Source organism: Augochlora pura, chromosome 6 (assembly GCF_028453695.1).
Source record: "Augochlora pura isolate Apur16 chromosome 6, APUR_v2.2.1, whole genome shotgun sequence".
Classification (NCBI taxonomy): Eukaryota; Metazoa; Arthropoda; class Insecta; order Hymenoptera; family Halictidae; genus Augochlora; species Augochlora pura.
In genome coordinates, this window is record NC_135777.1 from 12,567,391 (window position 1) to 12,594,741 (window position 27,351).

At 38.4% G+C, this 27,351-nt stretch overlaps 5 protein-coding genes and 1 non-coding gene across 10 annotated transcripts; 3 read left to right on the top strand and 3 right to left on the bottom strand.

Annotated features, from left to right (window-relative positions):
* The first annotated feature begins 86 nt into the window (after positions 1-86).
* On the top strand, positions 87-2,532 carry LOC144471503 (phospholipase A2-like). 4 transcript variants are annotated; one of them, XM_078183606.1, is made up of 5 exons: positions 87-230; positions 646-914; positions 1,352-1,511; positions 2,075-2,227; positions 2,293-2,532. In XM_078183606.1, exons 2-5 carry the CDS (start codon positions 653-655, stop codon positions 2,381-2,383), a joined length of 666 nt encoding a protein of 221 aa, XP_078039732.1. In that variant the 5' UTR covers positions 87-230; positions 646-652; the 3' UTR covers positions 2,384-2,532. The 4 variants fall into 4 exon arrangements, with proteins under 4 accessions (XP_078039732.1, XP_078039729.1, XP_078039730.1 ...); XM_078183603.1 differs by having other exon boundaries at positions 89-230; positions 2,290-2,532; XM_078183604.1 differs by lacking the exon at positions 87-230 and adding an exon at positions 292-566 and having other exon boundaries at positions 2,290-2,532.
* On the bottom strand, positions 2,496-7,591 carry Su(r) (dihydropyrimidine dehydrogenase su(r)). Its single transcript, XM_078183596.1, has 16 exons — positions 7,230-7,591; positions 7,026-7,136; positions 6,562-6,894; positions 6,189-6,497; positions 5,795-6,118; positions 5,394-5,604; positions 5,144-5,328; positions 4,858-5,073; positions 4,633-4,797; positions 4,407-4,559; positions 4,217-4,337; positions 3,860-4,122; positions 3,602-3,778; positions 3,166-3,390; positions 2,718-2,875; positions 2,496-2,635 (listed from the first exon to the last, which is right to left on the bottom strand). Exons 1-16 carry the CDS (start codon positions 7,272-7,274, stop codon positions 2,560-2,562), a joined length of 3,072 nt encoding a protein of 1,023 aa, XP_078039722.1. The 5' UTR covers positions 7,275-7,591; the 3' UTR covers positions 2,496-2,559.
* An 893-nt stretch (positions 7,592-8,484) lies between these two features.
* Positions 8,485-11,695, top strand: LOC144471501 (odorant receptor Or1). Its single transcript, XM_078183599.1, has 6 exons — positions 8,485-8,867; positions 9,657-10,195; positions 10,254-10,353; positions 10,419-10,526; positions 10,596-10,751; positions 10,819-11,695. Exons 1-6 carry the CDS (start codon positions 8,592-8,594, stop codon positions 10,873-10,875), a joined length of 1,236 nt encoding a protein of 411 aa, XP_078039725.1. The 5' UTR covers positions 8,485-8,591; the 3' UTR covers positions 10,876-11,695.
* Trnag-ucc (transfer RNA glycine (anticodon UCC)) lies at positions 9,487-9,558 on the top strand. Its single transcript has one exon. It is a non-coding gene; the product is annotated as a tRNA-Gly (tRNA).
* On the bottom strand, positions 11,053-13,575 carry Yip2 (yippee interacting protein 2). Its single transcript, XM_078183602.1, has 8 exons — positions 13,421-13,575; positions 12,793-12,959; positions 12,574-12,705; positions 12,239-12,503; positions 11,971-12,146; positions 11,511-11,711; positions 11,276-11,430; positions 11,053-11,192 (listed from the first exon to the last, which is right to left on the bottom strand). Exons 1-8 carry the CDS (start codon positions 13,437-13,439, stop codon positions 11,108-11,110), a joined length of 1,200 nt encoding a protein of 399 aa, XP_078039728.1. The 5' UTR covers positions 13,440-13,575; the 3' UTR covers positions 11,053-11,107.
* Positions 13,576-13,800: 225 nt separating this feature from the next.
* LOC144470855 (E3 SUMO-protein ligase RanBP2) lies at positions 13,801-26,018 on the bottom strand. 2 transcript variants are annotated; one of them, XR_013494196.1, is made up of 10 exons: positions 25,637-26,018; positions 24,756-24,981; positions 24,499-24,675; positions 24,125-24,437; positions 16,758-23,134; positions 16,410-16,634; positions 15,976-16,320; positions 14,852-15,165; positions 14,496-14,726; positions 13,801-14,163 (listed from the first exon to the last, which is right to left on the bottom strand). XR_013494196.1 is itself a non-coding variant. In XM_078182426.1 (9 exons), the coding sequence occupies exons 1-9, from the start codon at positions 25,706-25,708 to the stop codon at positions 14,592-14,594; spliced, it is 8,184 nt and encodes a 2,727-aa protein (XP_078038552.1). In that variant the 5' UTR covers positions 25,709-26,018; the 3' UTR covers positions 13,801-14,591. The 2 variants fall into 2 exon arrangements, 1 of the variants encoding a protein (XP_078038552.1); XM_078182426.1 differs by having other exon boundaries at positions 13,801-14,726.
* Between the last annotated feature and the right edge of the window lie 1,333 nt (positions 26,019-27,351).

Below are 27,351 nucleotides of genomic sequence, written 5' to 3' on the forward strand. Positions count from 1 at the left end.
TATGATCTGCCACCTCATACGACAGCTTTACGTTCCGAGCAACGTAACCATTGAACAATGTATTTCAATTGTTTAATTCCATTTATTGGCGACTTATTAATAATTAACTTCTATCGTTTCGTGCGTTTTCTACCGTAAGCCGACAAATAAAAGTTCGCGAGACTGTGATGAAATGTACAGTCGACGATTCGCCAGAGACCACACACTATCGGAGCCATCAAAACAATCAGGTATATACGCTCGTAAACAGGATTAATATTTTGCCTATCGGAAACATAACAGTCGTACAGCGCCTGTAAATCGGACACGTCAAAGTCAGAAATAAAGAAGAATGTGATTTAACGACAAAATCATTTAATTCCTTCAACATAGTAAACTGTCGTATTAGAATAACGGTGAAATTGAAATAAAAATAATAGCCTAAGAAGGATATTGCATAAAACAAAGATATTACATTTATTTATGTACGTTCTTTCCTAATTAATTAGCAATTATAACTTGAGTTGCTGCTAAAAGAGCGATCTGTGTCTTTTAAATGATTACTAAACTTGAGTTGCTGCTAAAAGGTCGATCTGTGTCTTTTAAATGTTTATTAAATCGTCGGCGGTAGAATAAAGCATTAATAAATTATTTTTAATTCACCAGAGCAAGTATGTCTACCTATTTACTACTCTTCTCGGTGCTCTTCATTCTCGGTTGTGGAAGATGCGATGATTTGAACCAGACCAGGACCACTTATATAAGTGTTCTCGAGAAAACAGCGATAATGTTCATAAAATCCGGACAAAAGATCGGGAAGGTGATCAACTATGTTCCAATATTAAACACTATAACAAAAAGCGGCAGCAACATTACCAGCACCATCTCCAATGTTTTGAATCCGCACAAGGACAAAATTAAATTGATATTTCCAGGTACGTAAGTAACTACTTATATACAAATTCAATGAGAATGCGTTTTCCGAGATCTTGTGCAAGATATTCATCGGATTTACGATTTGACGACGGATGTATCGTTATAATTTATACAATTACGAAACGGAGAATCGGGAAATGGTTATTTGAAGTAAACGTTAATTATTCTTAGATCGCGGCTTTTATACCTTCACTATGAACGTAATTAAATAAATTACAAAAAGTTTTCAACTGTTTTCAATACGCCGTATTTGTTAGAAAGATTAATTTTTTGCCTTCTTCCAATTGTTCTGTTTTTTACATCTCCGCGATTTCGCGATCGCCATTGGTGCGGGTAACAGGCAATTTTAAATTCCCATCAAGATCCGCAGTTTCGATCTTTATTTGCGCGACACCAGCCTTGCAATTTATCGAACTCATAGTTACTGTAATTTTAGGAACCTATTGGTGTGGTGACGGTGACATAGCAAAGAATGAGAGTGATCTTGGACGTTTTAATGAGACCGATGCGTGCTGCAGGGCTCACGATTCTTGCCCTGAAGGCATTGCGGCGGGATCAGAGAATTATGGTCTAAAAAACAACGGTATTTTCACAAGGTATTGAGAAATCTAGTTTCGTAATACGGTGACTGTTTGACCGTGGCATCAAAAGATGCTGCAAAAGTAAGATGATTTAATTAATATAGCTTAAGTTACAACGCGCAGTCATTTTTAGCTTTTGACACTTAATGGCATTGGAACAAATTATTATACAAATGATTTTATATATGAGCAGTTAAGCATAACTTCGTTTGGGCCTGTCAACGATTACGTATGATCAATGCGACAGTCAATGTATAAGGACAAGTGCACAGCGAATTTTACAAATTTACATTAAAAATGAGCGGGCAATGTTTAAAAAGTTGAATTTAAAAATTGAAAATTCAGTGTACACTGTAAAAAGATACAGTTAATTCTCTGTAATTGTCCTTCAGCTTATAAACAGAAATGGACAATTTAGAAAGAGGAGTTGTTGGCGATCCACAACTATAAAAACGAGCTCCAAAGCCCAAATAATCGTATTTCCTCTTCTCAAATTGTCCATTTTTGTTTATAAGCCAAAGGAAAATTGGAGAGAATTTACTGTAATGTTAATACGTACTTTCTTGTGTTACGCATAGATCGGCCTGCTCATGCGACAGAGAGTTTTACTACTGCCTGAAGAAAGCTGCATCCATCATATCCACGGATATCGGAACCACCTACTTCAACATCTTAAGGCCACAATGCTTCAAACTAGAATATCCCATAGCTGATTGCGAGAAATATGCGAGGTAATTGCACCTCATTATACATATTATTATCAGACTAGAATTTCAATAAATATTGATTTCAGAAGACGACTCATACACGACAAGTGCCTGCAGTACAACTTGGACACTAACGAATCTCCAGAATATCAGTGGTTCGACAGTCCAGATTTTATTTAAGAATTTAAATTAGTTCGTATGTCTGCTAAATCACTACAACGGCGTGTATGTAATAACATTCAAAGTGATTTAATATTCTTAGATTTACAATCATACAATAGTTAGTATTATATAATAATAAAGGTCGCAGAGTAATTTGTACGATATAATCATTGACTTCGGGCAGCAAGCCTTTTTTAAATTGGAATTTCGAATCCATCCTTCGGCGGGATTCCTCGCTTGATTACGTGAGGTATCGTTTTAGGAACCATCCTGTAAATAGAACTCGTTGTAAGAAGATCTCTGAGCAGTCGTGCTCGAAAATCCATTGCATAAACCAGAGCAGGAGACTTACGTTATGCAATCGATGATAGGACATACTGAGAGACACAGAGTGCAGCCAGTGCAGTCGTCAGTCACTTTCGGAATATGAGTCTCTGGATCGAAATGAATCGCTTGATAGCCGGAATCGGCGCAGGCCATGTAACATTTTCCACAATTTATACACATATCCTGCCAAGAACAAAATAGTTGGTCTTAATGAAGAAGAACAAAGATCAAAATACAGTAAACTTTCTCTAATTGTCCCTCAGCTTATAAACAAAAATAGACAATTTGGAAACAGGAGATACGATTATTTAAACTCCGCAGACCATCTTTACAGTTGGCGATTGTCAACAACTGTAAAAACGAGCCGCGAGACTCGAATAATGGTATCTTCTCTTCCAAATTGTCCATTTTTGTTTGCAAGTTGAGGGACAATTAGAAAGAATTCACTGTAGCGTAATTACATCGGGACATACATCGTCTACTAATGCAACCACTTGATGTTTGTTGTCCAACTGTTTGAACGATCCGATACGACTCACAGCTTTACCAATCACGTCTTTCAGAGTCGGTACAGGTGCGATTGGATTCGGAGCCGGTCTTGTAACCGCGATAGGTTGATCCAAAGGATTCGAATTAGCTTTGATCTCGGCAATTTTTTGCTCGCGAAGCTTTTGGTACTCCCCGAAGTAAGGCACATTCTGAAACATAGGTTCGCTATTGTAATGATTCCAGTTACAATCGAAAGTAGGAATGCACATGATAAAGAACCCTGCAATAGATAATGTCAATTGTCTCTCATGTTCTTGTTCAGTTATCTTTACTACGCCATAAATGCTAAGACACCCTGTAGATCAGTCTAACAATTGCAGATATGTTTTCACTTTCCGAAAATGTGAAAGGAATTATTACCTTGCCGAGGGCGTGTTGCAAAGAAACCGGTTTCCCTTTTTGGTGTTTAAATGTTGTCGGACTTTGCCCGTCCCAGTCTTTCACTTGTCCCAGACTTTTCAAGTACAGCAATGTTTGCAAACCAGTTATGTAATCGTCGATCAACGTGAAATCTTGATTTTGTATAGCGCTGCATACCTAGTTTGAGAATCATATCATCAAATCGATGCCTCAAAGGAGAGATAGCTCGTACAGAGATTAGATAGATGATTGATTCACCTGGAGGACCGAGGCACCGCAATGGAGGAACTGAAGAGCAACGTCCGCGGAATCTATACCACCAATGCCGAGTATCGGGAACCCGGGAAGATGCTGCGCAATGCTGGAGACTGCTCTCAAGGCTTGAGGCCTCGTTGAGTTTCCTGACATGCCTCCGTAAGTGGTAGCTTTGTGGACACCAACGGCTGGCCAAGGGGTGCCATCTGCATGTAGACCCATCAGACCTTGCACCGTGTTTATAGCGGACACTCCGTCAGCGTGACCTGATAGAAAATGTTTCAGTAGTATACGACTCTAGAGTAGCAGTGGTTAAAACTACGAAGGCTGCTTTAGACTGTGTAGGTTCCTTAGACTTGCCTTCGTAGGCTGCTTTCGCGATAGACACTATGTCGGTTATATTTGGAGTTAGTTTAACAAAGAACGGTATCTTCACAGCATCTCGTACCCATCTCGAAATATTTCTCACCAATACAGGATCCTAAAATGTAAGGGCAGCTGCAGTAACGATTACCAAAACAGGAATTAAATCGATGGAGATTATAGTAACCTGTCCGCAAGCCAGTCCCATACCAGACTCTCCCATTCCGTGTGGACAAGACAGATTCAATTCCAAAGCGTCCGATCCTGCAGCTTCAGCCTTCTGAGCGAGTTCCGTCCAGTCTGCTTTGTTGTAGGTACACATGATGCTAGCTATGATGATCTAAAAATGAACAAGGTTTCGTTAACGTCGACGATAGCTCTTGCTCGAGAACAATTGTGCGTCAATTCCGGACCTTCGTGGGGAAGTCTTTCTTTAGCTCTGCGATGCTCTGGCACCAGTAAGCTGCCGTCTTCTCGGATATCAGTTCGATGTTCAAGAAGCTGCCTTGCTCGGGACCATAATTGTGCCGAGAGGTTGTGCCCCTAATTATTCTCGGCGATACATTTGTGACAAGGTCCTGAAAACCACATCGTTGAACTTATTTCTTTAAAAGATTATATAGTTTCGTAATGTATACCTGATCTAAGGAGAATGTCTTCGTGACGGTGAAGCCCCAGCCAGCTTCAAAGGCTCGCCTGATCATAGCGCTGGAGGTGCAAGGTGGTGCAGAAGCAAGACCGAAAGGGTTCTCGAACTTCATACCGCAAAGCTCGACTGATAAGTCAACGTCGTCGATTGGAGTGTGGAACTTAGGCAGTTGGGGAACCTCGGGCACATCCAGATTATGAGAATTCTATAGGGGAACGAAGAAGACTATGGTTTGATGCGTTCCAACAACATTTTAAGACTTGAAAAAAAATTACCTGGATGAACTTGTGAATGTACCAAGCGGCCGTCTTCCCATCATTCACAGATTCTACAGTGGTGTTGGCAACGCCTGCGAGGTCTCCACCGCAGAAGACTCCTGGCACAGATGTCTTCATGTTCTCCCGGTCGACTTCCGGTACGTTCCATTTGTTCAATTTAACCGGCGCCATCGCCTTCATCACTGAAAAACATTCTCCTTGTCACTTCTTTCAGGACTACGTGTAATATTTGAGTCAGTGTCCTCACCACTGGAGTCCTGCAGTCCCGATCCAAAGGCTGACACGATAAAGTCTGCTTTCAGCCTGCACATCTGATCCTCGTCTTCCACCCACTCGCCGTTCTCAGTTTCCTCTGTTCGACAGAACTCTATCGCAACTATTTTCCCGTTACGAGTGATCACTTTCTTCGGAGATTGAAAGGGAATGAATTCGCATTTTTCTTCGTTCGCTAAATCGACCTGAATAAAAATATGAGTCAAACATGAGAAGAAGTAGCTTGAATCCTCGGAAAACGAGTGTATATTCTCTATGTTCTAAATTATTTGGACACTCTGCTAAAGTGTATTTTCATTTACACTAATCTGAAAAACATCTATAAGCGAAGACAAGAGCCATGCGAGAGTTGGCAATTCAGCGAACGGTTATTACCTCTTCAGGAACAGCTCGCACGTTCGTTAATCCCTTTCTAAACACAACGTAGACTTTCCTAGCGCCGCATCGAAGAGCGGAAGTAGCGCAATCGAATGCTGTATCGCCGGCACCGAGAACCACAACGTTACCATGAAGAGAAGGCAGCTGATTGGTTTTACATTGGCATAGTCCAGGTTTGCTGCCTTGTGCCACTTTCGGTAGGAAGCTCTTCGACGTGAAAAATCCCATTTCTGCGGTGAGGTCCGCAAAAATCGGAATAGTCTTTGCTTCGGGAAGTCCGATTCCCAGGAAGATGGCTTTGTACCCGTCATCTTGAAGACCCTACAATAATTTTCGTTCTATAACGATCATTATTCGAAGCCCTCCTGCTATTAGAGAAGGAAGCAACGACCTGTATCGTTAGATCGTTTTCAGAGAGGGCTCTACCGAGTTCGATCTTCACGCCTAGATCCTTCACGAGGTCGATCTCGAAGTTAACGACCTCGTATGGTAACCGGTACTGCGGAATCTCTGAGGAACTTAGGCCACCGATGTAGTGCTCCTTTTCGAATATCGTAATGTCGTCGTAGCCTAATCGGGCGAGGAATGTGGCGCAAGACAATGAAGCCGGACCGCAGCCAAGCAATGCAATCTTTGTGTCTGCATGCGCAACCTTCCGCCCAGGGATCCGCGTTTGAGGTATGTTCATTTGCTTGAATATCTAGAGATAAAGGTGGGATTAAGTAAGATAGTGGCCAAGATTAGCTGTCCTAATTGCGGCTTACGTCGGTAGCAAATTGCTGGAGGCCGCCGATATTGATAGGGCCCTCCTCGGACGCGTACAAGTTGCAGCCTCCCACGCAGAGATCGCTGGTAGGGCATACCATGCCGCATGTCAATCCTAGGGGATTGTCTGAAAAAATCGCTTTCGCTGCTCCGTAATAATTCTTGTTGGATATTGAGGTGATGAAGGATTTGATGTCCAGTTGCGTAGGGCAGGACTTCTGGCACGGTGCATCGGAGCACTTCAAGCATCGCGCAGCTTCCTTCAACGCGCCGCGTTCGCTCAGCGTGGTGTGCTTTATGTCATCGAAGTTCTTCGTTAACGGTGGACAATTCTGCAAAAATTGGTTATCGGGTTCTTATCAAATCTGATAATAGCAACGGTCTTAGCTACAATCGCAGTGAAGAATCAAGAATGTAGTGTTCATTGTGGAAAAAGAAAAGTAAATGGACAAAAAATGTTTACGCTGCACTTTTCGTTGATGTTCCTCTTCCACTTCTTCTTATTCTCCTTTGTCTGGGCAGAGGGGACCAAATTCGCAAACGGTTTTATTTTTGGATTCAACCTCAGAAGATTCTGTGGTGAAACAGAAGAAAAAATAAAATATATAAAATAAAGAAATTAAAAATTAAATTTAAGTGATTTATGCGAATTCAAGGGAGAGCTTGCCTCGATGTCAGCTACGTCTCTGCTGATCATTGCGGTAGTTGCCATATCCTCTAGTAGTGGAATCTACACAGCTTAACAGTTTGTAACTTAAGCAACTTACTTCCAGTTACCTACTGATGGCAAATGAACTGAGTGTCTGAGACTCTACGGTTGACTGAAGTAGAGTACACCTCCCTACTAATTGAAGCTTCGGAAGCCGTGATAAGCAGCGGTGGTCTGGAATGGAGGAGACACCTCACAAATGGGATTGGATAATTCCAATAGATTCTAATTGTAATTTCCAATGGTAGTATTGGAAGCATATCCCGCCCCTCCTACACGAGTATGCAGCACATTCCAGAAAATTACTGGTGATAAGTCATTATTATATCATGGTCAGGCCTTCCAGCCGAATGAGTGAGAGCGACGAAGCAGTGAGAGCAAGAACGATCTTATCCCTACTCGCACTCGCTACTGACCAATCTCGTTTGCGCGTTTCTTGCCTGGGTAGCCTGGCCATGATAGTCAGTGACTACTTCCCCAGCATTTGGCGCACTAATCCTCTCAGCTACCGCCATTATTTTAAATTATTTTTGAACACTGATGCAATGTTAATACCCCATGTGTACATAAATAGTCTATTTTTCTTAATTTCAAACTTCTAATTAATAAATTAGCAACAAACAATAGCAATAAATCTATTGAATCATTTTGATGATAGCATATTAAATCGATAGTGTTACTGATGTACTAAACTAGATCGAGCAGGTTCAGTCTCTCAATGAATTACTTAAAAAAAAAATTGAAACTGTTGAAACGTTACGTAAGAACGCAAAATGTACTATTGTGTCGTCTATTACGTTTCTATGATCATTTAGTACTGTTTGGAACACTTTACGTTTAGTCAACCAGAAAACAATTTCGCTAACATTCTTGTCGGAAATTCGTCATCGTAATTTTCAACTTATTAGTAAATCCACTTGATAGTTAAAATGATACTTAAGTAGATTACAAATAATATTTCTGAGATCGAGAACTGCAACATCCGATCTCGCAGGATTTGTGTGCGATACTGAACCGAGTTTGCACTTATTTCATATCGATTGACTATGAAATATTCATTCATTCGTCTTCCCTGTAATCGGAGACAGATACACTGTAACTGTATTCATTATATATGTCTCAATTAAATGGAAACGTATGGAAACAGCGCAATTGTAGATCACCGAAGGACAGTTCTGTGATCTTCATGTCCCCTAATTGCAGTCCTGCAACCCTATGCGGAAACGGTAGATTTTCGAATACTTAACGTACGAAATACTCGACTGAGAATACTCTGGCTATCATCAGAGAATTTCTTAGTGAAGCGATTTTCATACAACGATGGATGTGTTCGCACTGGACCGAACGAAATGGAGACACATTTCGCCGAACAAGCATTTACATATTAGTTTGTCGATGATTTATTACATGGGAATGTGGCCAACTCACAGCAAACACCGATATTTATATCTCGTGTACACGGTTTGCAGTTTCAGCTTTTTGTTGGGCATCTTCCTCACTACGGAAATCGCGTATATTATCGTGAAATGGAATAATATGGAAGAAGTTGTTGCTGGCGCGACTCTTCTCATGACAAATACTAGTCATGCTTCTAAGGTTTGCACAAGATAATTACTGCAGTAGGTTAGATGTAGAAAATCGAATTTTGAAATGAGATTCGAGTGTTCCGAGTGAAACATCGGTTATCAGTATTCAACTTGTATACATCCCCCACTTCATAGTTTAGCCGAATTCTTAGAGTACGATAAGTCCGCTTTGAGCCTCAACGGCGGCCTTTTATTTGTGCAGTACTATAGGTACTTATAAATAGAGTTCTCTCCCAAAGATATGTAAAATTATTGAATCTTGCCGATGATCGTCACTTTCTGGAAATTAATTTTAATTTTAAGCCCCTAGACTTACAGTTCTGAGACTCATATCAAAGATTTTTAATTAAAAATTATGTAGTCAAATGGAACAAAGCTTTATTCACTTCTTATAAATGTTATCGTTTTTAAATATTTGATACAGCGAAAGCAATCGTAAAGCAAGAGATTGAAATTAAATTCACAGACGAAAAATTATCTTACCTTCGTGATCTGATGTTTTTAGGGAATAATAGAATATTTTCAAGTATTGTCTTGTTGAGCTTATTTTGAAATTAAGGATGCATAAGTTCGTATGGTTTCTCGTTTCAAATCCAATTATGTTTAAAATAGAACACTTTCATCACCGTGCGATGGTGGTGTAATGGTTAGCATAGTTGCCTTCCAAGCAGTTGATCCGGGTTCGATTCCCGGCCATCGCACATTATAATTTTTGTCGTTTTTTTTACGTTGCCCAATCAATTTCCTGCATTCCAATTGCAATTAAATTATTAGATTAATTTTTTCGACGCATGAATAGATAATTTTTATTCTTCGACGACATAAGCGTATTCAGCGCCTTATCGACATGACAAAAAGCAAATTGTTCAGTCGGGACAATGTAAAATACGAACGGATTGTAACGCATTATACTTGGCAAGGTATTTTTCATCACATTGCGTATCAATTCTTTGGGACGATGGCTGTAGTTTCATGGGGAGCTACACCAGTGATTGATCTACTCAGTAAAAGATCTAAGGAACTGCCTTTATTGGGCTGGTATCCCTACAATACAACAGCATCACCAGCTTTTGAGATTACGGCTTTTTACCAAGGAGTAGCAATCATTATTTGCTGCTTCAATAATATAGCCATTGATACTCTAATAACAGGCCTTATCACAATTGCCTGTTGTCAGTTAACTATCCTAAACCGTAATATTGCTTCACTGAACAACGAAGATAAACAATTCATTTCTATAGAAAGCGGTAAGAATATTACAAAGCCTGTTGAGCAAACTTGTGAAACACAGTATAACGATTTAAAGATTTGTGTTGAACATAGCAATATGATATTTGAGTAAGTATCTAAATAAATTACTATGTTATATCACAGTACAATTATTTAACATTTGCAGCTTTTCAAAAGAGGTCCAGAATATTTTTGGCACCGCGATATTCTTTCAATTCCTGGTGAATTGTAATATTATCTGTTTAGTAGCTTTCAACATAGCGCAGGTATATATTATAAATGTTATTACTCATTGCTTGAACTCTATAAGTGTATCTTGTATCCATTGCAGATGAAAGTTTATATTCCCCATGTTCTCTTCGGCATGTTGATGTACGTTTGCTGCATGACGTATCAGGTCTTCATATTTTGTTGGCACGGTAACGAGCTATACCTTCATGTACGTAATCAATGCGAATTGGCGCTTTTCTGAAGGAGATGCGATTCTATTAAAACACTGCTTTCGCAGAGCTTAGATATCAGTCTCGCCGCGTACACGAACAAATGGTGGCAAAAAACTGAGAACTTCAAGCAGGCTATACAAATCATAATGACCAGATCTCAACGACCACTCATTCTGTGTGTTGGAAACATCATGGATTTGTCCTTACAAAATTTTGTTCGCGTAAGTATCCTAGGGAACGTGTTAACGTGTTGCATGCATTTCTAAATGTAATGATATGACTTTACAGATTCTGCGCATGTCCTACTCCATTTTTACAGTTTTACAAACATCGACAAACACTTGATTCTGTTGTTTACAATAAAAACCTTCTTGTAGAAAGTTATTAAAAGGGCATATATTTTTATAAAGATTAATAACATGACATTCTTTTAAACATTTTGTATATAAAATATACCGATATACTCCCTATGTGTATAAAAAATATAAAATCTAAACATTTCTTTCATAGTACATCTTCTCGTCAAATTGAATCGCTTTTATTGCACAATCCGTATTTCTTGATTCGATTTTTTTTATTAAAGGGCCTCCAACATTACTGCAATTCCTTGACCTCCGCCAATGCATGCGGAGCCAATTCCTAATTTTCCAGTTTTTCTTCTTCTATAAACACAATATAAAGTTTTACAATCGATATCATAAAATGTATTTATAATTACGAAATGTATTGTTGCATATAAATGTACCTGAGCTCGTGCACCAAATGTGCAGTAATTCTACTGCCAGATGCAGCCAACGGATGTCCCAGAGCAATAGCACCACCGTCCACATTTAATTTGTTAATGTCTAAATTTAGATCTTTAGCACAGGCTAGTGTTTGAGCTCCAAACGCTTCGTTGATCTATTAATAAATAGTAAATTAATTACCGTTTTATTGTAAGCAGATTAATGATCATGTGAAACACATTTTATAATTATTACTTCAACAAGTTCCATATCATCCAGGTTTTTGTTAGTGATCTTAAGAAGCTGTTTGATAGCTGGCGCAGGCCCAATTCCCATAATGCTAGGATCTACACCTACAACCGTATATCCTACTAAACGTGCCAATGGCTTAAGTCCTTCTGTTTTGACAGCTTCTTCACTAGCTAGGATGAGAGCTCCTGCACCATCGCAAATACCCTATAAGAAGCATATAATGAGTGTCTAAAATAATAGTAAAATAATAGTAAATGTAGAACTGCAAATTGTCCCTAGTTGAACTGACTCAGAGTCCATTTGGTCCCATCTTTACAAACAGTCGGGCATTTTAGATAATTCCCTCCCTACTCTATTTTAGCTTCCTTACATATTTCAATTACAGAGCAATAAAATGAAGCATATTTATCATATAGGGCCAATAGGCCTCCGAGTCTGACTACCTGCGTAATATTTAACATACTGATGCTGTGCCGGCTGTAACCAGACCATTCTTCTGGAAAATAGTAGGCAACTTAGCTAGACTTTCAAGAGTCGTTTGAGGACGTGGATGCTCATCCGTGTTAACAATGACATCCTGCTTCTTAACTTTGACTGTTACTGGTGCCATTTCCTCCTTGAAACGACCGGCATCATTAGCTAAAATATTAAGAATTTGTTATTAATGTTATTTATAACATTAGTAGATAACTAAAATCAATAGATAACATAATAAATATATAGATATTAACCAGTTTTCCATGTTTGTTGACTTCTCAGTGCAAATTGATCTACTTCTTCTCTTTTTAAACCATATTGGGCTCCAAGCTTCTCTGCAGTCATCCCCATGGGTAAATTACAATAGGTATCTAGTAACCCAAGCCACAGGGAATCTTCAAATTCATACTTCTGTCCTAACATTGTACCAAAGCGAACATTCCTCACAACAAAAGGTGCTTGGCTCATGTTATCTGCCCCTCCAGTTAGGACCACTCTAGACTCTCCTGTTAAAATACTCTGAAAATCATTAATATTTATAAACATACTTCATCATTTCTCTAATGACATAGTCAGAAAAAATATATACCTGTGCTCCACACACTATTGACTGAAATCCAGAACCACATAATCTGTTAATTGCAAAGGCTGGTTTTTCTAGAGGAATTCCAGACTTCAAAGCTGCGTGTCTTGCTAGAAAACCTCCATCACTAGATGATGACTTTAAAATAAAAATAATTATGCACAAAGTGCAACAAACTTGTAATTCTTTATTTCAAATTTATATATATAAAAATTATGTACATACACTTAATACATGACCAAACACAACACTGTCAACTTTCTCTGGTTTCAATCCTGCAGACTGTAAAGCAGATGTTGCAGCAACAACTGATAATTCTGTTGCATTCTTATTTGTAAAAACACCACCCATTGTACCAAATGGGGTGCGTTTTGCAGCTACAATAAAAATTCCTATAAAAGAAAACATAAAAATATCATTGTTATAGGTGCTACATATCATATGTAACATGTACATTTTCAAATGTTTTATGATTAATAATTACAGCTTTTTCTACGTTATATTTATCAATATTAAAAAAATAAAAGCGTTGTCTTAAGAGAAAGAAAAGGATCCTTGAAATTACAAAAACACTAAATTTGGTAATGTGTAATAGGTTATAATTATAGTTGTCAACAAAGCGTTTATGTTATAGTTGTGTGTAATAAATCTATGATCCGAATTTACTAATTTGAAAAAATGTACTTTATGACGATTGAAACCAAATAATGTCTCAAACCAAATGTGTGTCTCACTTGTTTCGTTCTTTTGTTTTTGATTACTACCTACTTCAGTTTCAGAAAAAAATCTGATGTACTTCAAAATCGATGTAGGTATGCCAAATAAAAAGACAATCAAATAGAGTTATACATACCTTTTGTTACAACAGACATCGTGTTAACAATATATATCTGCGACACTAAAACAAACGAAGTACAAAGTCCACTTGGCTATTTTTTAGAGTAAGAAGTCTTGTGGACGTGTCGTCCAGTCTCGACTGTATTTAAAACTGCATTTCTATATAAATGTGTACATACATATATGTATACATATGTGTAATTATCTGATAAAGGGGCAGTTGTAACTGTTTACACCGGCAGATCATGAGTTTCATATTTCACAGCGATACATATATGTATATACTTAACTCATGTTACGTACATTATAACTGAATCCAAATAGATATAATTCCAAATTTTTCCAAATCTGTATATTCGATCAAGGTCAACGATGAAAAACACAAATACGTTCTTGGATAAAGTCCTTTATTTTTTTCTCTTCAGATAAGACAGTCTATTTTCGGGTAACGTGTATAATACTTCTTCTATTTTGGAAATATTGGAAATTAAACAATACAAAAAATAAAATCATAGCTGAAAAATTACTTATTATCTACATAATTCTATGTTCATAACGTTATTATATATAAATGTACTATATAATCGTACATAGATGTCTTCCACATATTCTTGAATTACTAGGGTTTTATCACAGGTTGATCGCTCAGTATTCATTATTGTTGAGCTACTTGAGCATCCAATGTCTTTTTCTTTAAAGTCTTCTTCATCATGAAATTCGCTCAACATTCATAACAAAACATACTTGACTTTTTAAGAACTAAATAAAATTTTTATAATTAAACGACGAATCAAGAAATCATATCTTGTTAACGAAACTATTTCATAAACTAATAAAAGACCGGCACGTTTGGCACAAGTTAATTTATTTCATCAATGTTTTCACCTATTGTCACGTAAATCTTAGGATTAAAACGCATTTGAATCAATAAAAAATTCGATCGTTTTCCATTCGCAAATTCTTAAATAGTTTGTACGACCATTAATTACTTAAGTACACCCGCAATAGCGGATGAAATCGAAGAAAGTGTAATATTTATTAATCATATTTGAACTAAATCAAATATTTTACGTATACAAGAGATACAATACCTTTTATTACAAGAAATCTTACAAGGAATCTTTACTCTTTGTCGAATGGGTCAATGACACCAACTTTGTTTTACTGATTTTGGATCCAGTTGGAAATTATTTATATAATAAACTTAAATAGTATTGAAAAGATTTGTACATTTCTGTAGAGTCCCGAGTCAATGGGAACACTGCTTTTACAACGTATCTTTCGAGTGGGTCTGGGGTCCAAATGCATTCTTTACCATGTACCTTAAGCAAACGGAAAAATTATCAGTATCGTTATAAGTAGACTAGGTATTTGAATATAAAAATTGTACCACAAGTTTTATCCAGCAATGTTATATTTTTGTCCAATAAAAATATAACATTCTTACCTCCATCAGCATTTTTGCAGTAAGAGTTGTATTACTGATAATTTCATCAGTCTCGTCGGATCTTAATATTATTCTTCCAGTCATATCATTACGATTGTAAGAAAGAAATATATTTCCTGCACCCAGCTCCTCCCAGTCAGCATTACTTAAATGCTTAAAGAAGGTAGCTTTCTGCATGAAAATTACTACGTTCTGCTCTTGAGCCTCTTCGTCGTCTTCCTCCTCTTCTACTTCTTCTATGTCATCCAATTCTTCATTTTCTTTGTCATCTGGTTCCTCGATCAATGGACCATCTTCTTCTGCTGCTTTTTCACCTACATTTATACGAACAACGTTGAAATTACATGTGCAAATATACTGAATCGATTGAATGAAATGAAAGTAAATGACTCAAGCAAAAATTGATAAAAGCTTACTTGTTATTTTTGTGTTATTCTTATGCCTTACGAGATATACGTAGATATATTTTAATACGTATGGTATAGCATCCACAACACGTCGATATATTAATTAGTAAGAAAAAAAATTGTGTGAATGTTATTTTATTAAATCAAATTTTATTTGAGCGTTCTGCATAAAAAATACGTACTTATACAACTTGATTCCTATAACCGAATTTAATATTACAATGGTAATTGACTCGGTAAAAAATGTTACTTATAATATTGTATATTGTCTTATTACATGCCTACGCTTCTTTTCTAATAGAAAAAGAAGAGTAACGTGATATTAAGAAAAAGATTTAGTAAAACAATTTTGTACATTTCCACATTATGAATAAATATCACGATCATATACTATAATCAATTTAAAAATTGATGACGTCGATCAAAAACACTCTTTAACATAAAACCTGGTATTTTTCGTAAAATAAAAGAGAAATAACTTATCATTTTCTGTAACTAATATACGTAAATTAAACGATCGAGCATTAAAATGCTCTTAAACAATAGTACATCTTATATGTGAAAATAAAGCTATATTTATTATTAATCAACGATTGACGAAAATATGCTTTTGAAAACACGTAACATAACGTCGGATGCATCATGCAGCCAAAAGCAATAATACCATGAACCGAGAAAAGCTTTATGAACAACAGGTTTTGCGTCTTTATTCCTTACGGATTTCAGTTAGCGTTTGTTGGATTTTGTCGACTGTATCCTTGAACTTTGTAGCCAGTTCGCTATTTTTAAATTTAACTGCTAATTGTTCTGCACATGGTGGATCCTCTGCGTAATTCATTCCCCCCCACACCCAGGCGCGGTCTGATGTTTTCAGTGTGCTGAAGTTGATATCCGGTGTGAGTAAGAGATTGCATACTACTTTATGAACTTGTTCTCTACGTAATAATAATCTATAAGTCCCATGTGCTGCGTGGTGCAAGATTTTCATTTCTCCAACACCTCTTTCTTTCCATTCACGTGTCGTATTATCATATCGGTATAATTTCGCTCTTTCACAAAACACTGTAACATTATTCAACAAGGTAAATAAAATATTCTACGTGTTCTAAATGCATAAAGATATACAATGCACTTGTCAGAAGTTGCTGTACCTTTTTCCTCATCTTCTTCTCCGGTGCGCACCTCGATAACATCGGGTAACGGCACAATAGGCTCAAAGTGAGGATCGTGTTCTTGTTCATTGTCATTTTCATCACCTTCTTCTTCCTCATTTTCGGGTTTCCTCAGGTCCTTTGTCTCTTTCGCTTTATCGGATTTGTTTGTAGATTTGGAACCAAACACAGTTGCTCCAGCACCAGCGAAAGAGAAATTTGGATCTGCAAATGTGAATGCGCGTAAGTAATTTTTGTTAAACTTAATTTTTAAAACTACACAAAATATCTTACATATTTTTTAAAGTATTCTAAAAGTGTCTAATCTAATTTGTCTGCTTAAAATACCTTTCTTAAATGCTTGTTCAGAAGCATACGCCGTTACATCTGAAAAGGACGCCTTAGGCGGCGTAAAGAAGCTAACACCGCCGCCTTCATGAGGATCGTTCTCCGATGGTGTGATTTTCGTGTTGAAAACGTTGGTGGTAGCAGAATTGGTGACCTCTAACGGTGACTCGGTAGAGCCGAAATTCAAGTTAAATGAGAACGGAGTAGACGTGCCACCGAATACAGAGTTAACTGGTTTAGATGTAGTATTGGTAGTCATCTCTGGTCCAGTTTTGGTCGTAGATATGAACATTGGCATAGCTCCAAATACAGGGGTTGCAGAGGCATTAGTAGGTTTCGCCTGAGAGGTGAAACTGTTTGAAAATATTGATTCTGTCCCATCTGAGTTAACGTTAAAGGTGCTAGGCTTGATGAGTCCAGACTCTTTTTTCGATGACCCACCAAACATGTTTTTCCCTGTGCTCGCGCCAAAGATACTATCTGTTTTAGGTGTACCAAAAATGGTCCCACCTGTAGTGAATGGAGACGAAGCTTCAGATATAACCTGAGAGCTGGCTGGACTGCAAATATTCAAGTTATCAATTCCAGGAACATATTGTTTATCGCTTTCAGATTTCTGCGTTTCACTAGTTTGATTGTGTGGCATTCCAAACGAAAAACTAGACTTCTTGTCGCTGGATACAGTAGAGTTTCCACTACCAAATGGCTGTGAATTCATTGAGAACAGTGGTGTATTTGTACCACACAGTCCAGTCATGAAGACAGACGACGTTTGAGAAGTTGAGATATTGGAATTAGAAGTTGAAGTTAATGTGATTGAAGAACTCTCACCCTTAGTAATCGTCTTCAATGATTCTTTCCCAGGAACTGCAACTTCGAACAAAGACACCGGGGATTCCCTACAACCCCTGCATCCAGGACAATCGGGATTACGCTTATATGCATAGAAATTCTCCGGAAGCTGTAATTTCAACGCAGCTTCTCTTTCTTCATCCGTTACTTTCGCCACATAGACAATCTCTACCTCCTGGCCTTCTTTAGGGTCTGTAGTAACCTCAAGTTTTTGCTCGATTTTTGGAACATCTTTCCCAGCCAATGCGTCCTCAACTGTATTTTTGAAATTCTTTGCGATTTCCGGAGTTTTAAAGCGACAAGCAAACAGCGTGTGTTCGATTTCTCCTTCGCTGTAGTCAGCGGCAATCCACATCCAACTCTTCTCGTCCTTCGGCTTGAACTCCAGATTGGGCAACACAAAGTGGTTCAAACAGAGCTTCAGGATCTGTTCTCTTCTCATGACGAGCCTCAGTTTACCAGTCTCCTTGTGCCGCAGCAATTTGATATCTCCTAAACCTCGTTCTTTCCACTCGTTGTCTGCCTTGTCGTGCCTGAACAACTTCGCCCTATGACAATAGAGGACGTCTTCATCTTCCTCGCCAGTTTTCAATTCAATCTTATCCGGCATCGGGATGATCGGCGAGAAGTGGATGTCATCGCTTTCGACTACCTCTTCTTCGCTATTGTCGCCGTCTGTGACAGCCTTAGACGGAGACTTTGCTACAAAGTTAAAGCCAAAGGACTTCCCGGGTGAACCGAATGTGAACGGTGTGTCATTGTTCGAGGGTGCACTGCTTGCCTGAGTCATCCCGAATACAAACTTCGCACCGGACGTGTCGACTTTAGCTTCTGACTCCGAAGACTTTGCATCTGGATCGTTAGAAGTGGGTAACCGGAAACTGAAACCGCTCGTGTCTTTCTTGGTGTCCTGTGGGATGCCAAAGGTGAACGTAGGTGTCACGCTAGTGATGGAGGAGCTTATTATGAAACCATCTGTTTTTGACATTGGTGGAATCGATAGATCCTTTGGCGTGTCGCAAACAACACAATCATATGATGTGAGATTCATGATGCCGCAGATCTTGCACTTCCATGATTCTGTAAGCGGCTTGAACATCTCCGACAATCCTGTTTGATTGGAACTAACTACACCTGGGTTGGTTTGCTTGATAAGAGCGGAGGGATTAGCAGACTTGCAAGCGATGCACTCGACGCTGGATGAGTCGTTCCTCGTATAACAGTCTTTACACTCCCATGAACCAATCGGTGGCTTGAACATCTCTGAAAGGGGTACCTGGTTTGCATTAGTTGTAACTGGTACAACTTGATTAGTGGTTACTGAAGGACGGGGTGCTTCGCAAGCTAAACACGCGCTATTAAATGCTTCGTTCCTCGAATAGCAATCTTGGCACTCCCAGGATCCTGTAGGTGGCTTGAACATTTCAGACAATGGGGTCTGATTTTTATTAGCCGTTTTTTCAGTGGACACCTGCTTCGAAAAAGCAGAGACGCTATCTTTCACCATCTTCTGTTGATTCTTTACAACCATGCTGTGGAATAGGGAAGCTTGTGCAGGCATCTTAAACGTGGCTGCAAATGTAGCTGCTTTGTTTTCAGATCCATGATGAATGGTCCAATTGACAATGGCATTGTTGGTGAAGTTTAACATAAACGGCGTCTTCGCTTGAACGTTGTAATTATAACAGACCTTTGAGCTGTTCTCATCAGTCATGAGTAATCGGATCTTACCGGTCTTTGTGCTCCATAAGATCTTCAGCAGCCCTGTGCCTCTTTGATCCCATTGTTTACTCTCATTATTGTAATACTGAAGACTAACTTTAGCCTCGAATAAAACTTCTTCCTGGTCTATCTTTGCATCTGAACTTTTTACTCCTACCAACTTGACCATAGCTGCTGCTGGAGTATGAGGCCTTCTAAGAGTTAACTGAGATGAGTTCGTTGGAGTCTCAGTTGCAATGATTGATGTAGTTGTGGTTTCTGATTTAGAAGGTGTTACAGCCTTCGCAAAAGAGAAATTAGATGGTTGCGTTGCTGCTGTAGTCTCTGTAGTTGTTCCTGTTTTACTGAAGATGAATCCTGCGAAAGGACTAGTCTCAGACTTGCTAGATGTTTTCACTGGTTCCACAGGAGTGGTTACTTTCTGAATGATCGGTGTTGACATGAATGAAAAACCACCCACAACTGTTGTCGTTGAAGTGACTTCTGATACTGTAGTAGCTGGTTGCATCTGACTAATCTGCATTGCTACTTTTGGTTCTACAATCTCTTTTTTCTCGACGTTATTCGGCACAGTATCTGCTTTAACAGTTTTCTTTTCAACAGATTTGTCAAAGACCTGAGAGAGACTTGCTTTAGCCTTTTCAAAGTGTTCTTTGAAAGATAGACCTTCGTCCACAGTTTTGAATCTAATGCAGAATGTCTCTACTTTGAGTTTACCATCCGCAAAGTCATGTGCCACCCAGAACCATGCCTTCTCATTGTTATCTTTCGCTGTCAGTTCCATATCAGGTGATAGATAGTGATTAGCGCAGACCTTCAACACTTGTTCTCTACGCATAAGTAGTCGAACTTTTCCTTCATCGTTTCTGAGCAACTTAACGTTACCAATACCACGTTCCTTCCATTCATTATCAACGAATCGGAAGAGCTTCGCTCTGGCACAGAACAAGACATCCTGACCCTCTTCTCCAGTGGTGACTTTGACCTCCGCCGGTAGTGGTATGACAGGAACGAAATCCGGTATCGGGTCGTGCTCATGCTCTGGCTCTTGGTCAAAAATGTTCGGTGAACCGGTCGAGCAGATGTTAGCATTTTCGGTGATCTTTGGTGTCGTAGGCATGGTAATATTGGCCGGTGTGGTTGTGAGAGTCGTCGATAGCGGTGGTAAGTTTACAGTGGTCAACACAGTTGCTTGAGAAGGCATAGATATCTGGTAACAATGAGGAGCAACGGCCTGTTCCGTAGTGGCAAGTGTGGGCATGCCTCCTTGTCTGAAATGTGGGGGAATTGTTACACTAAGTGTAGGCTGAACCACCGGCACCGTAGTCGGCAAAGTATCTGAAGTGGTAATAACAACGTTAACAGGCGGTGCTTTGTTGACAGGAGCATCCTTTATCGTAGTCTCGGATTTTGGTGTCTCGACCTTCTGAAGAGAGATTTGTATTGGTTGATTTGTCGGTGTCATCAAGTCCGGAATTTGTGAGGGTAACCTAGGCGGGAATAAGCCTGGTTGAAGGATGTTCTCTGGCATTTTTGTTCTGGTATTGGGGTACAACACTGGCATTGGGTAGATGTTCGTGCAGAATGAAGCTGCATTCGGGTCACTAAACGACATGCCTCCCGGAAAATAACCTTGAAAAGCCGTAGCCGTAGCTGCAGAAGGATAGATAAGTTGCGAATATGGATTCCTATGCGACGACTGGAACATGTTTCCTGATATTGATGACACAGGGCCTGGCGTATTTGCGTTATAATTCAGTTCATTGAAGTCTTCTTCACTTAACCCACATAAATCTTCTTCTAAATTCGGATTCAAGTTCATTAGTTGGGTACGCTGTCGCTGAATATCCTTCCGTAAGTCCGCTACCTCCTTCGTCAGCTCCTCGAGCTTCTCTATCACAGTCTTGATCATGCTATCTTTTGCATGGAGCATCTGATTGATCGCTCGAATCTGAGCATCCAGACGCTCAGGACTCGGACGTGCCTCTGTACGATTCCGTGATAAGTACAATATATCATGGTTTTGTTGCCTATAAGGAGTGCTAGATTGTTTAGGAGTGCGATGAGGATTTTTCTGTGGCGGGCTGATCATATTCACGGATGCACTAAGTCCTGTGAATGTAGGTTGCGTCGGGTTCACTGACACTTGATGCGCCAAGCCACTGTGCGCAGAAGAGTTACTGTCGTCCGACATCCCGTCGCACTCGTTTCTGCTCAAATCGCCCCGAGACAGGTCTGGATCGATCCTCTTTAATTTGTTTTCTATATCCGCTATGTGAGCAGAAAGTTCGGAGTTCAATGGATGTTTCGGATTCATTCCTGGACTACGCAATCTATCCAATGTTAGATAAAAACATTCTCTAGCTTTTGAAAGCATAATGATGTGCTGTGATCTAATTTCCGACGTTAAGCTCTCCTTGGGCATGGAATTAACAATCTCGTCTGCGAGCATTTCATACATTTGACCCTGCTGAAATGAGGCCTCTGGACATTTCAGTGCTTGCAACGCATCGATCGCATTTTCATAGTGTTTATCCCGCACAAAACGCTGTGCCAACAGTAGTTTACCCTCTTCTAAAGCCTTCACTATCTCAGCGTTGTTTAAATCCTTCCCTTGGTAATTAAAAAATTTTGAGTTTGTAACACGCAGAACCTGATTGTTTTGCAATCTTTCTAAAAGTGGAATCGCAGTTGACCAATACAACTCCGAACGAGCCTCCAAACTCGGTATCTCATTGTTCTCTTGATTAGTTTCCTTCAAGTTTTCCGCTCTGTAAAAAAATATCCGTGCCAAATGAACTAAAAGAGCTGGGTGTAGTCCATGGTTTCCAATACAACGAACTACTTCCAAACCCCGCTGCAGTTCTAATCTTATGTCTCCAAGGTCATCTTCCAACGGTTTCTGTTTATCCATCGAGTATACTTTGTAAGCTGCCGACCACCATTTTTCCTGAGCACAAGTGCAGAGAGTATTAGTGAGATCTGCTGGCAGAGTAGGTAACTTTTCTGGATTCAAGAAACCGCTTAATTGCTGCTCTTCCATTACTGCAGAGACGCAGAAGATGGCTGCATTTAAAAAGGCGTCAATGTCCAACTGACTTAAACTATCTGGCGATGCCTGGTTCAAATTGAAGACAGAGAACTGTAGATCACAGAACACACGAGATGTTTGATTCGGCAAAGGTCCGTTGCCTTTATTCTCTGAACTGAAAGGTCGAGATCTCAAACCAAGCCAGATCTGATGGTGCAGCGAATCTGGCCAAACTTCTTCCGAAATTTTATCGAAACGTTTCAGCTCATTGTTGGAACATAAGCGCAACAATGGGTTTGGAAAAGAACTTTTTGCAAAATATGATGTCATTTTACCGTCCTGATATAGTCTACCAATAAAGATTCTCTGATAAACCCGTTCACGCCACATATTCGTGCAAAACTTATCGATTTTATCAAGTAGTTTCTTTGTATTATCTCGAGCAAAGTCCTGTAATACGTGTCCCACTTGACTGCATCTGTAAGATCCTTCTCTGTACCAAACATGCACTTGGTCCTTCAAACGATCCTTTAAATGCATAGTCCATACTGCTGTGGGATCTATGGGTGTCACATGTAATGCAGTTAACAAAAGAGGTGCGCATAAACGTCCAGCTTCAGACCAACTGTCTTCTCCTCCCTTGGTTTTCCGTAAAAATAAACAGGCCAAATGAAAATGTAATTGCCCCCACATATGTAATAACATATTCTCTATGAAAGCTGGATGATTGGAAAAACTTGCTGATTTAAACTCTGTTAAACATTGGTCAAAACTACAACAAAAATTATATCATTCAATAATGTGACTTATATACAGGATATTTTATACTTCATAATACCAATTAGATCAGCTAGTTTCTATAGCTGAAAGTAAGACAAAAGTCAAGAATAACGAAATTGTGTGGAAACTTCGTTTTCGAAAAAATTAAATTTAAATATTGGAACAGTGGTACTGTCTGTTGCTCAGAAGAAGTCTGCTAATTGGCCTGTAAGGCCAATCACCACCAACCTACCCATTCTAACGCCCTCGCGGAAGTAGGGTAAACACACAATTCTCTTATTGGTAGAAATAATCTCTTCCTATTAGCCCCAAGTGTATGCAACACGGTATTTCTACGCAATGAGGGTTTCGAATGCGACCGATTAAAAACAAACACCACTTTCTGACTTCCATTAGCATCCCACTCCCCCATGGCGCCTGTTTTTATGTGGATGTGTGTCTGTATCATTTACGCGACGACGGACAAGCGAAACACGCGGCAGGAATCAGGAGATATAGAATAATTGAGACAAAGTAAAACAGACGCAAGAAATAAAAGAAAACCCCCCTTCCCTCTTTATCGAATTGACGAACTTTTTCTGAACTAGGACAGTACATGTGTTCTTAATAAATAATAGATGTCACAGATTTCATGATAAGTCGCTGTTGTGACCGCTTTTGTACATATTTTGTTCTCACGCTAGAGGACACCTTTCTGTTTACTTTCCCCCTCTTACTAGCTGCGCGTGCGACGTGAGGGGAATAAACATTGTGCACATACAAAAATGATCGCAACAGTGACCCGTAGTGAAATCCGTCGTATAAGTTATTTATTACGAATGTATGTACTTAACTGACATTTAAAGTTAATTTTCTCCGAACAAAGCCTGTCCCATAATTTTATTATCCTTGTTTTTGTCTGATTTTCAGCCATAGAATATATCTGACCCACTTTATACCATGAAAAAGTAATTATAAAACACTTAGTACAAAGAATACTTACTTGTATACTGCTTGTGTAGCATCTGATATGCTCTTCTTGACAAGATTACCTTGTTCCTTTAAACAAAGAGCTGCGTATCTTTCTAATACATTAATGTAAAATATCCAAAATGTCCAATCTAATTTTTTGCTCTGTTTACATTTCATAAGCAATTCACTTAATGACTGATACCAAACAATGCTGTTCCTGTGACTGTGCATTGATTCTATTTTGGCAGCATGATTATATGCATCTTCAAGCCTGTGATTTCCTAGGTAATGTTTCAATAATTTTACTTGTAGATGTACATCGGTTTGTCGCACTGATAATTCAGCTAAAAAAGTGATATTGTTGTTATGCACTGACAGTGTACAAAATAGCAATTTATTACATACAGGTAATGAGCTTCTCCAAATCCTCACTGTTGCCATTTGGTTTCTCCAAAGCTAACATTTTCTCCTTTAATTCAAAAACTATTGGATTATGTGGAAACTTTTTATCAGCTCTATCCACCCAGTACTTAATTCTATTCACATCAATATTAACATCCACGTCAGTCAAAAGTTCACAAACTAAAAATACCATAAAACAAAAAATTGGTATATAATTTCTACATATACGAATAAAATAATTCATGAATAAAAAGTTGTACCTTTCAAAATAAGATCATCTTGCTTTGGTTCTAATTCAAGAGATGTTTTATATTGCATAAAAGCTGCTTCTTTTTGCCCCAAAGCTTCAAGGGTTTGACCCAATAATTTATAAGCCCTAGAACACTTGTCCCTTACTTCCAAATAACAAGAGACATATTTCTTCGCAGATTCATAATCTCCAACTTGATAGTATAGCTTGGCTATGTTATAATATCGTAGATGTTTCTATAAATTAGTGTAAAGCCAAGTTACATAACATCACATCATCACATGCACAATAAGAATTATAGATATTAATCTATATACTAATAGGAATTTTTAACATTATTATTTATTTTTACAATAACATTTTTAACGAAATTACTGAGAATTTCTAACATAAAAATAAATTTACGATCACTTTAATCATAAATGTTTACAATGCATTAACAAATGAAAAAGTTAAAAACATACAAATTTCAGTTATCATTCGCAAACTACTTTAATTTACATACTTCAGACTCTTGACCGACCGGCAACATGACCAGAAATATTCTGATAATTTTAAGAAATAGCCGGAAATTAAATAGCCAAAAGAGGATGATCGACAGCAAAATAGTAAACAGACATCACTATATCCCTTTAAAAACCGCTAAATCGTTCTATACATAGATGTTGATACATATACGTATACGCATTGTCTACAGAAGCTAGTCAAGGTCTTCAATACTATGTAATATACTTGACATTAAATAAAAAGTGACGAGTGTTCATATTTCTACACGCTTCATTCAGAATAACAATGAAATTTCTACATAAAATAACAATGTACAATCAAGCAAAACATAGTTCACGACAATGTCTGGCAGTAACGACTTTTTAGTCAGAAAGATAACCTTACCTCCTCTGAATTTTTGAGCTTCTTGAAAATTTCTTTCACGTGTTGGTCAACGTCCTTTTTCGAACGAAACATTTTTATAGATGAATACAAAGCCCTTTTCAATTATCACGCGTTGAATTAACAATCAGTATCTGATTAAATTGAAATTCGAAACACCGTTATGTGGTATGAACTCCACAATAAGCCTTTCCCCGCACTGCAATCACTCTTTCAAACGGTCTCATCGAAATCAAGCGTGCCAACTTTCGTTCTACATTATACGTTATTTCAGATACGTTTTAAAATGTAAATACAATCAAATTTTTAACAAAATTGATTGCTGCACAATGATTTTACCGTAATTTCTCTTTACCACATACATTACTCGAAATTTGAAAATATATTGTTAATATTGCTACATATCGGAAATCAATGTTACATCACCCGACGTAACCGTACGAAATTGTGCACAGAATTCAAATACATGAAACAGACAGACAACATTGCGAACGTAATCGCAAAATACATTTTCTGGTACAGTAATAGGTCCCACTCCTGCGCAGTTTTCGTGCTCCCTAAGTTGGCTCGTATATCCCCACCATTTTATTGCGCATCCAGCTTCGCGCAAATACTGTAGAAAGAGAACGAGATACGATGGAAGAAACAGAACAATATCCATTAGATTCTATGTGTGGTTGTGCACATGAATAAGAAACCTAGAATCTTATTTTGTCACGCTTGTGGTCTCACATTTCTGCTCATTTATTCGCTTGATGTGCCATCCGAGTAGTTAGGTCAGTTTTGGGGTAGTTTTAGGGAAGATTTAAAGCAGATTTAGGGCGGTTTTAACACGTTCACGCCGGCTTTGCAATTCATTGCCCACACCCATAGGCAGGTGCGCTTAAATTTGTTTCGCTCTATCGGACGGGAGCTGATCTGGAACATTATGCGGCATTGAGAATTCATTTGCACTTGCAAAGGCAACTACATCGTGGAAAGTTTTGTGTGATTGATAAATTTAAATTGTCTGTGAACTCGTTTCGTCCTTTCTCAATTTTTACCGTTAAAATATTATAGTACTAACATTTTTTAATTGGTATCTTTTTGTAAGTGTAAGTTGGTTAGTTCGTTGGATCTTATTTTAATTTCCTGCCCTTAAAAGTAGCTAAGATGGAAATGGAAGTAGGTGATTCGTCTGATAAAGTTCTGGATATATGCAGGACAGATAACGCGAGATCGAAAATATTCTCTTCATCTTCAGACGAAGGCGATGAATATCTTAACTCTGAGGTAGAAGAAGATAGCGAATGGCAGGATATAAAAGAAGGAAGTCCAATAAGAAATGAATATTCTGGAGAAGAGACATTATTAATTGAAGGCACAGATTGTAATAACCCCTATGATTTATTTAAATTATTCTTCACAGACTACATATTAAATATGATAGTTGAAGAAACTAATAAATATGCTACACAATGCATAAACTCCTCTTCATGTAATAGTCGAACTCATCAACTGGAATGGAAAGCTGTTTCGAGGAAAGAAATGAACTCGTTTATTGGAATTTTACTTATAATGGGTGTAATTCAACTCCCAGAAATAAGATTATATTGGTCCAAAAGGGACATGTATGCAAACGCCCGTATAAAAAAAACCATGACACGTGACCGTTTTTTATCTATCCTCAAATATTTGCATTTTTCCGACAATACCACAGCTAGAACTCAGGACCGGTT

Excerpts from the sequence above, each read along its gene's own strand:
- LOC144471503 (XM_078183603.1), top strand. The coding sequence starts at position 653 with ATGTCTACCTATTTACTACTCTTCTCGGTGCTCTTCATTCTCGGTTGT. Across the intron at positions 915-1,351 it reads AATTAAATTGATATTTCCAG|GAACCTATTGGTGTGGTGAC; the intron begins GTACGTAAGTAA and ends CTGTAATTTTAG. Across the intron at positions 1,512-2,074 it reads AACAACGGTATTTTCACAAG|ATCGGCCTGCTCATGCGACA; the intron begins GTATTGAGAAAT and ends TGTTACGCATAG.
- LOC144471501 (XM_078183599.1), top strand. The coding sequence starts at position 8,592 with ATGGATGTGTTCGCACTGGACCGAACGAAATGGAGACACATTTCGCCG. Across the intron at positions 10,196-10,253 it reads CATAGCAATATGATATTTGA|CTTTTCAAAAGAGGTCCAGA; the intron begins GTAAGTATCTAA and ends TAACATTTGCAG. Across the intron at positions 10,527-10,595 it reads GTAACGAGCTATACCTTCAT|AGCTTAGATATCAGTCTCGC; the intron begins GTACGTAATCAA and ends CTGCTTTCGCAG.
- Yip2 (XM_078183602.1), bottom strand. Across the intron at positions 12,147-12,238 it reads TCAACAAACATGGAAAACTG|CTAATGATGCCGGTCGTTTC; the intron begins GTTAATATCTAT and ends TTAATATTTTAG. Across the intron at positions 11,431-11,510 it reads ATGATATGGAACTTGTTGAA|ATCAACGAAGCGTTTGGAGC; the intron begins GTAATAATTATA and ends ATTTATTAATAG.
- LOC144470855 (XM_078182426.1), bottom strand. The coding sequence starts at position 25,708 with ATGTTTCGTTCGAAAAAGGACGTTGACCAACACGTGAAAGAAATTTTC. Across the intron at positions 16,321-16,409 it reads AGAAGAAGATGAGGAAAAAG|TGTTTTGTGAAAGAGCGAAA; the intron begins GTACAGCAACTT and ends ATAATGTTACAG. Across the intron at positions 14,727-14,851 it reads CTGCAAAAATGCTGATGGAG|GTACATGGTAAAGAATGCAT; the intron begins GTAAGAATGTTA and ends CGTTTGCTTAAG.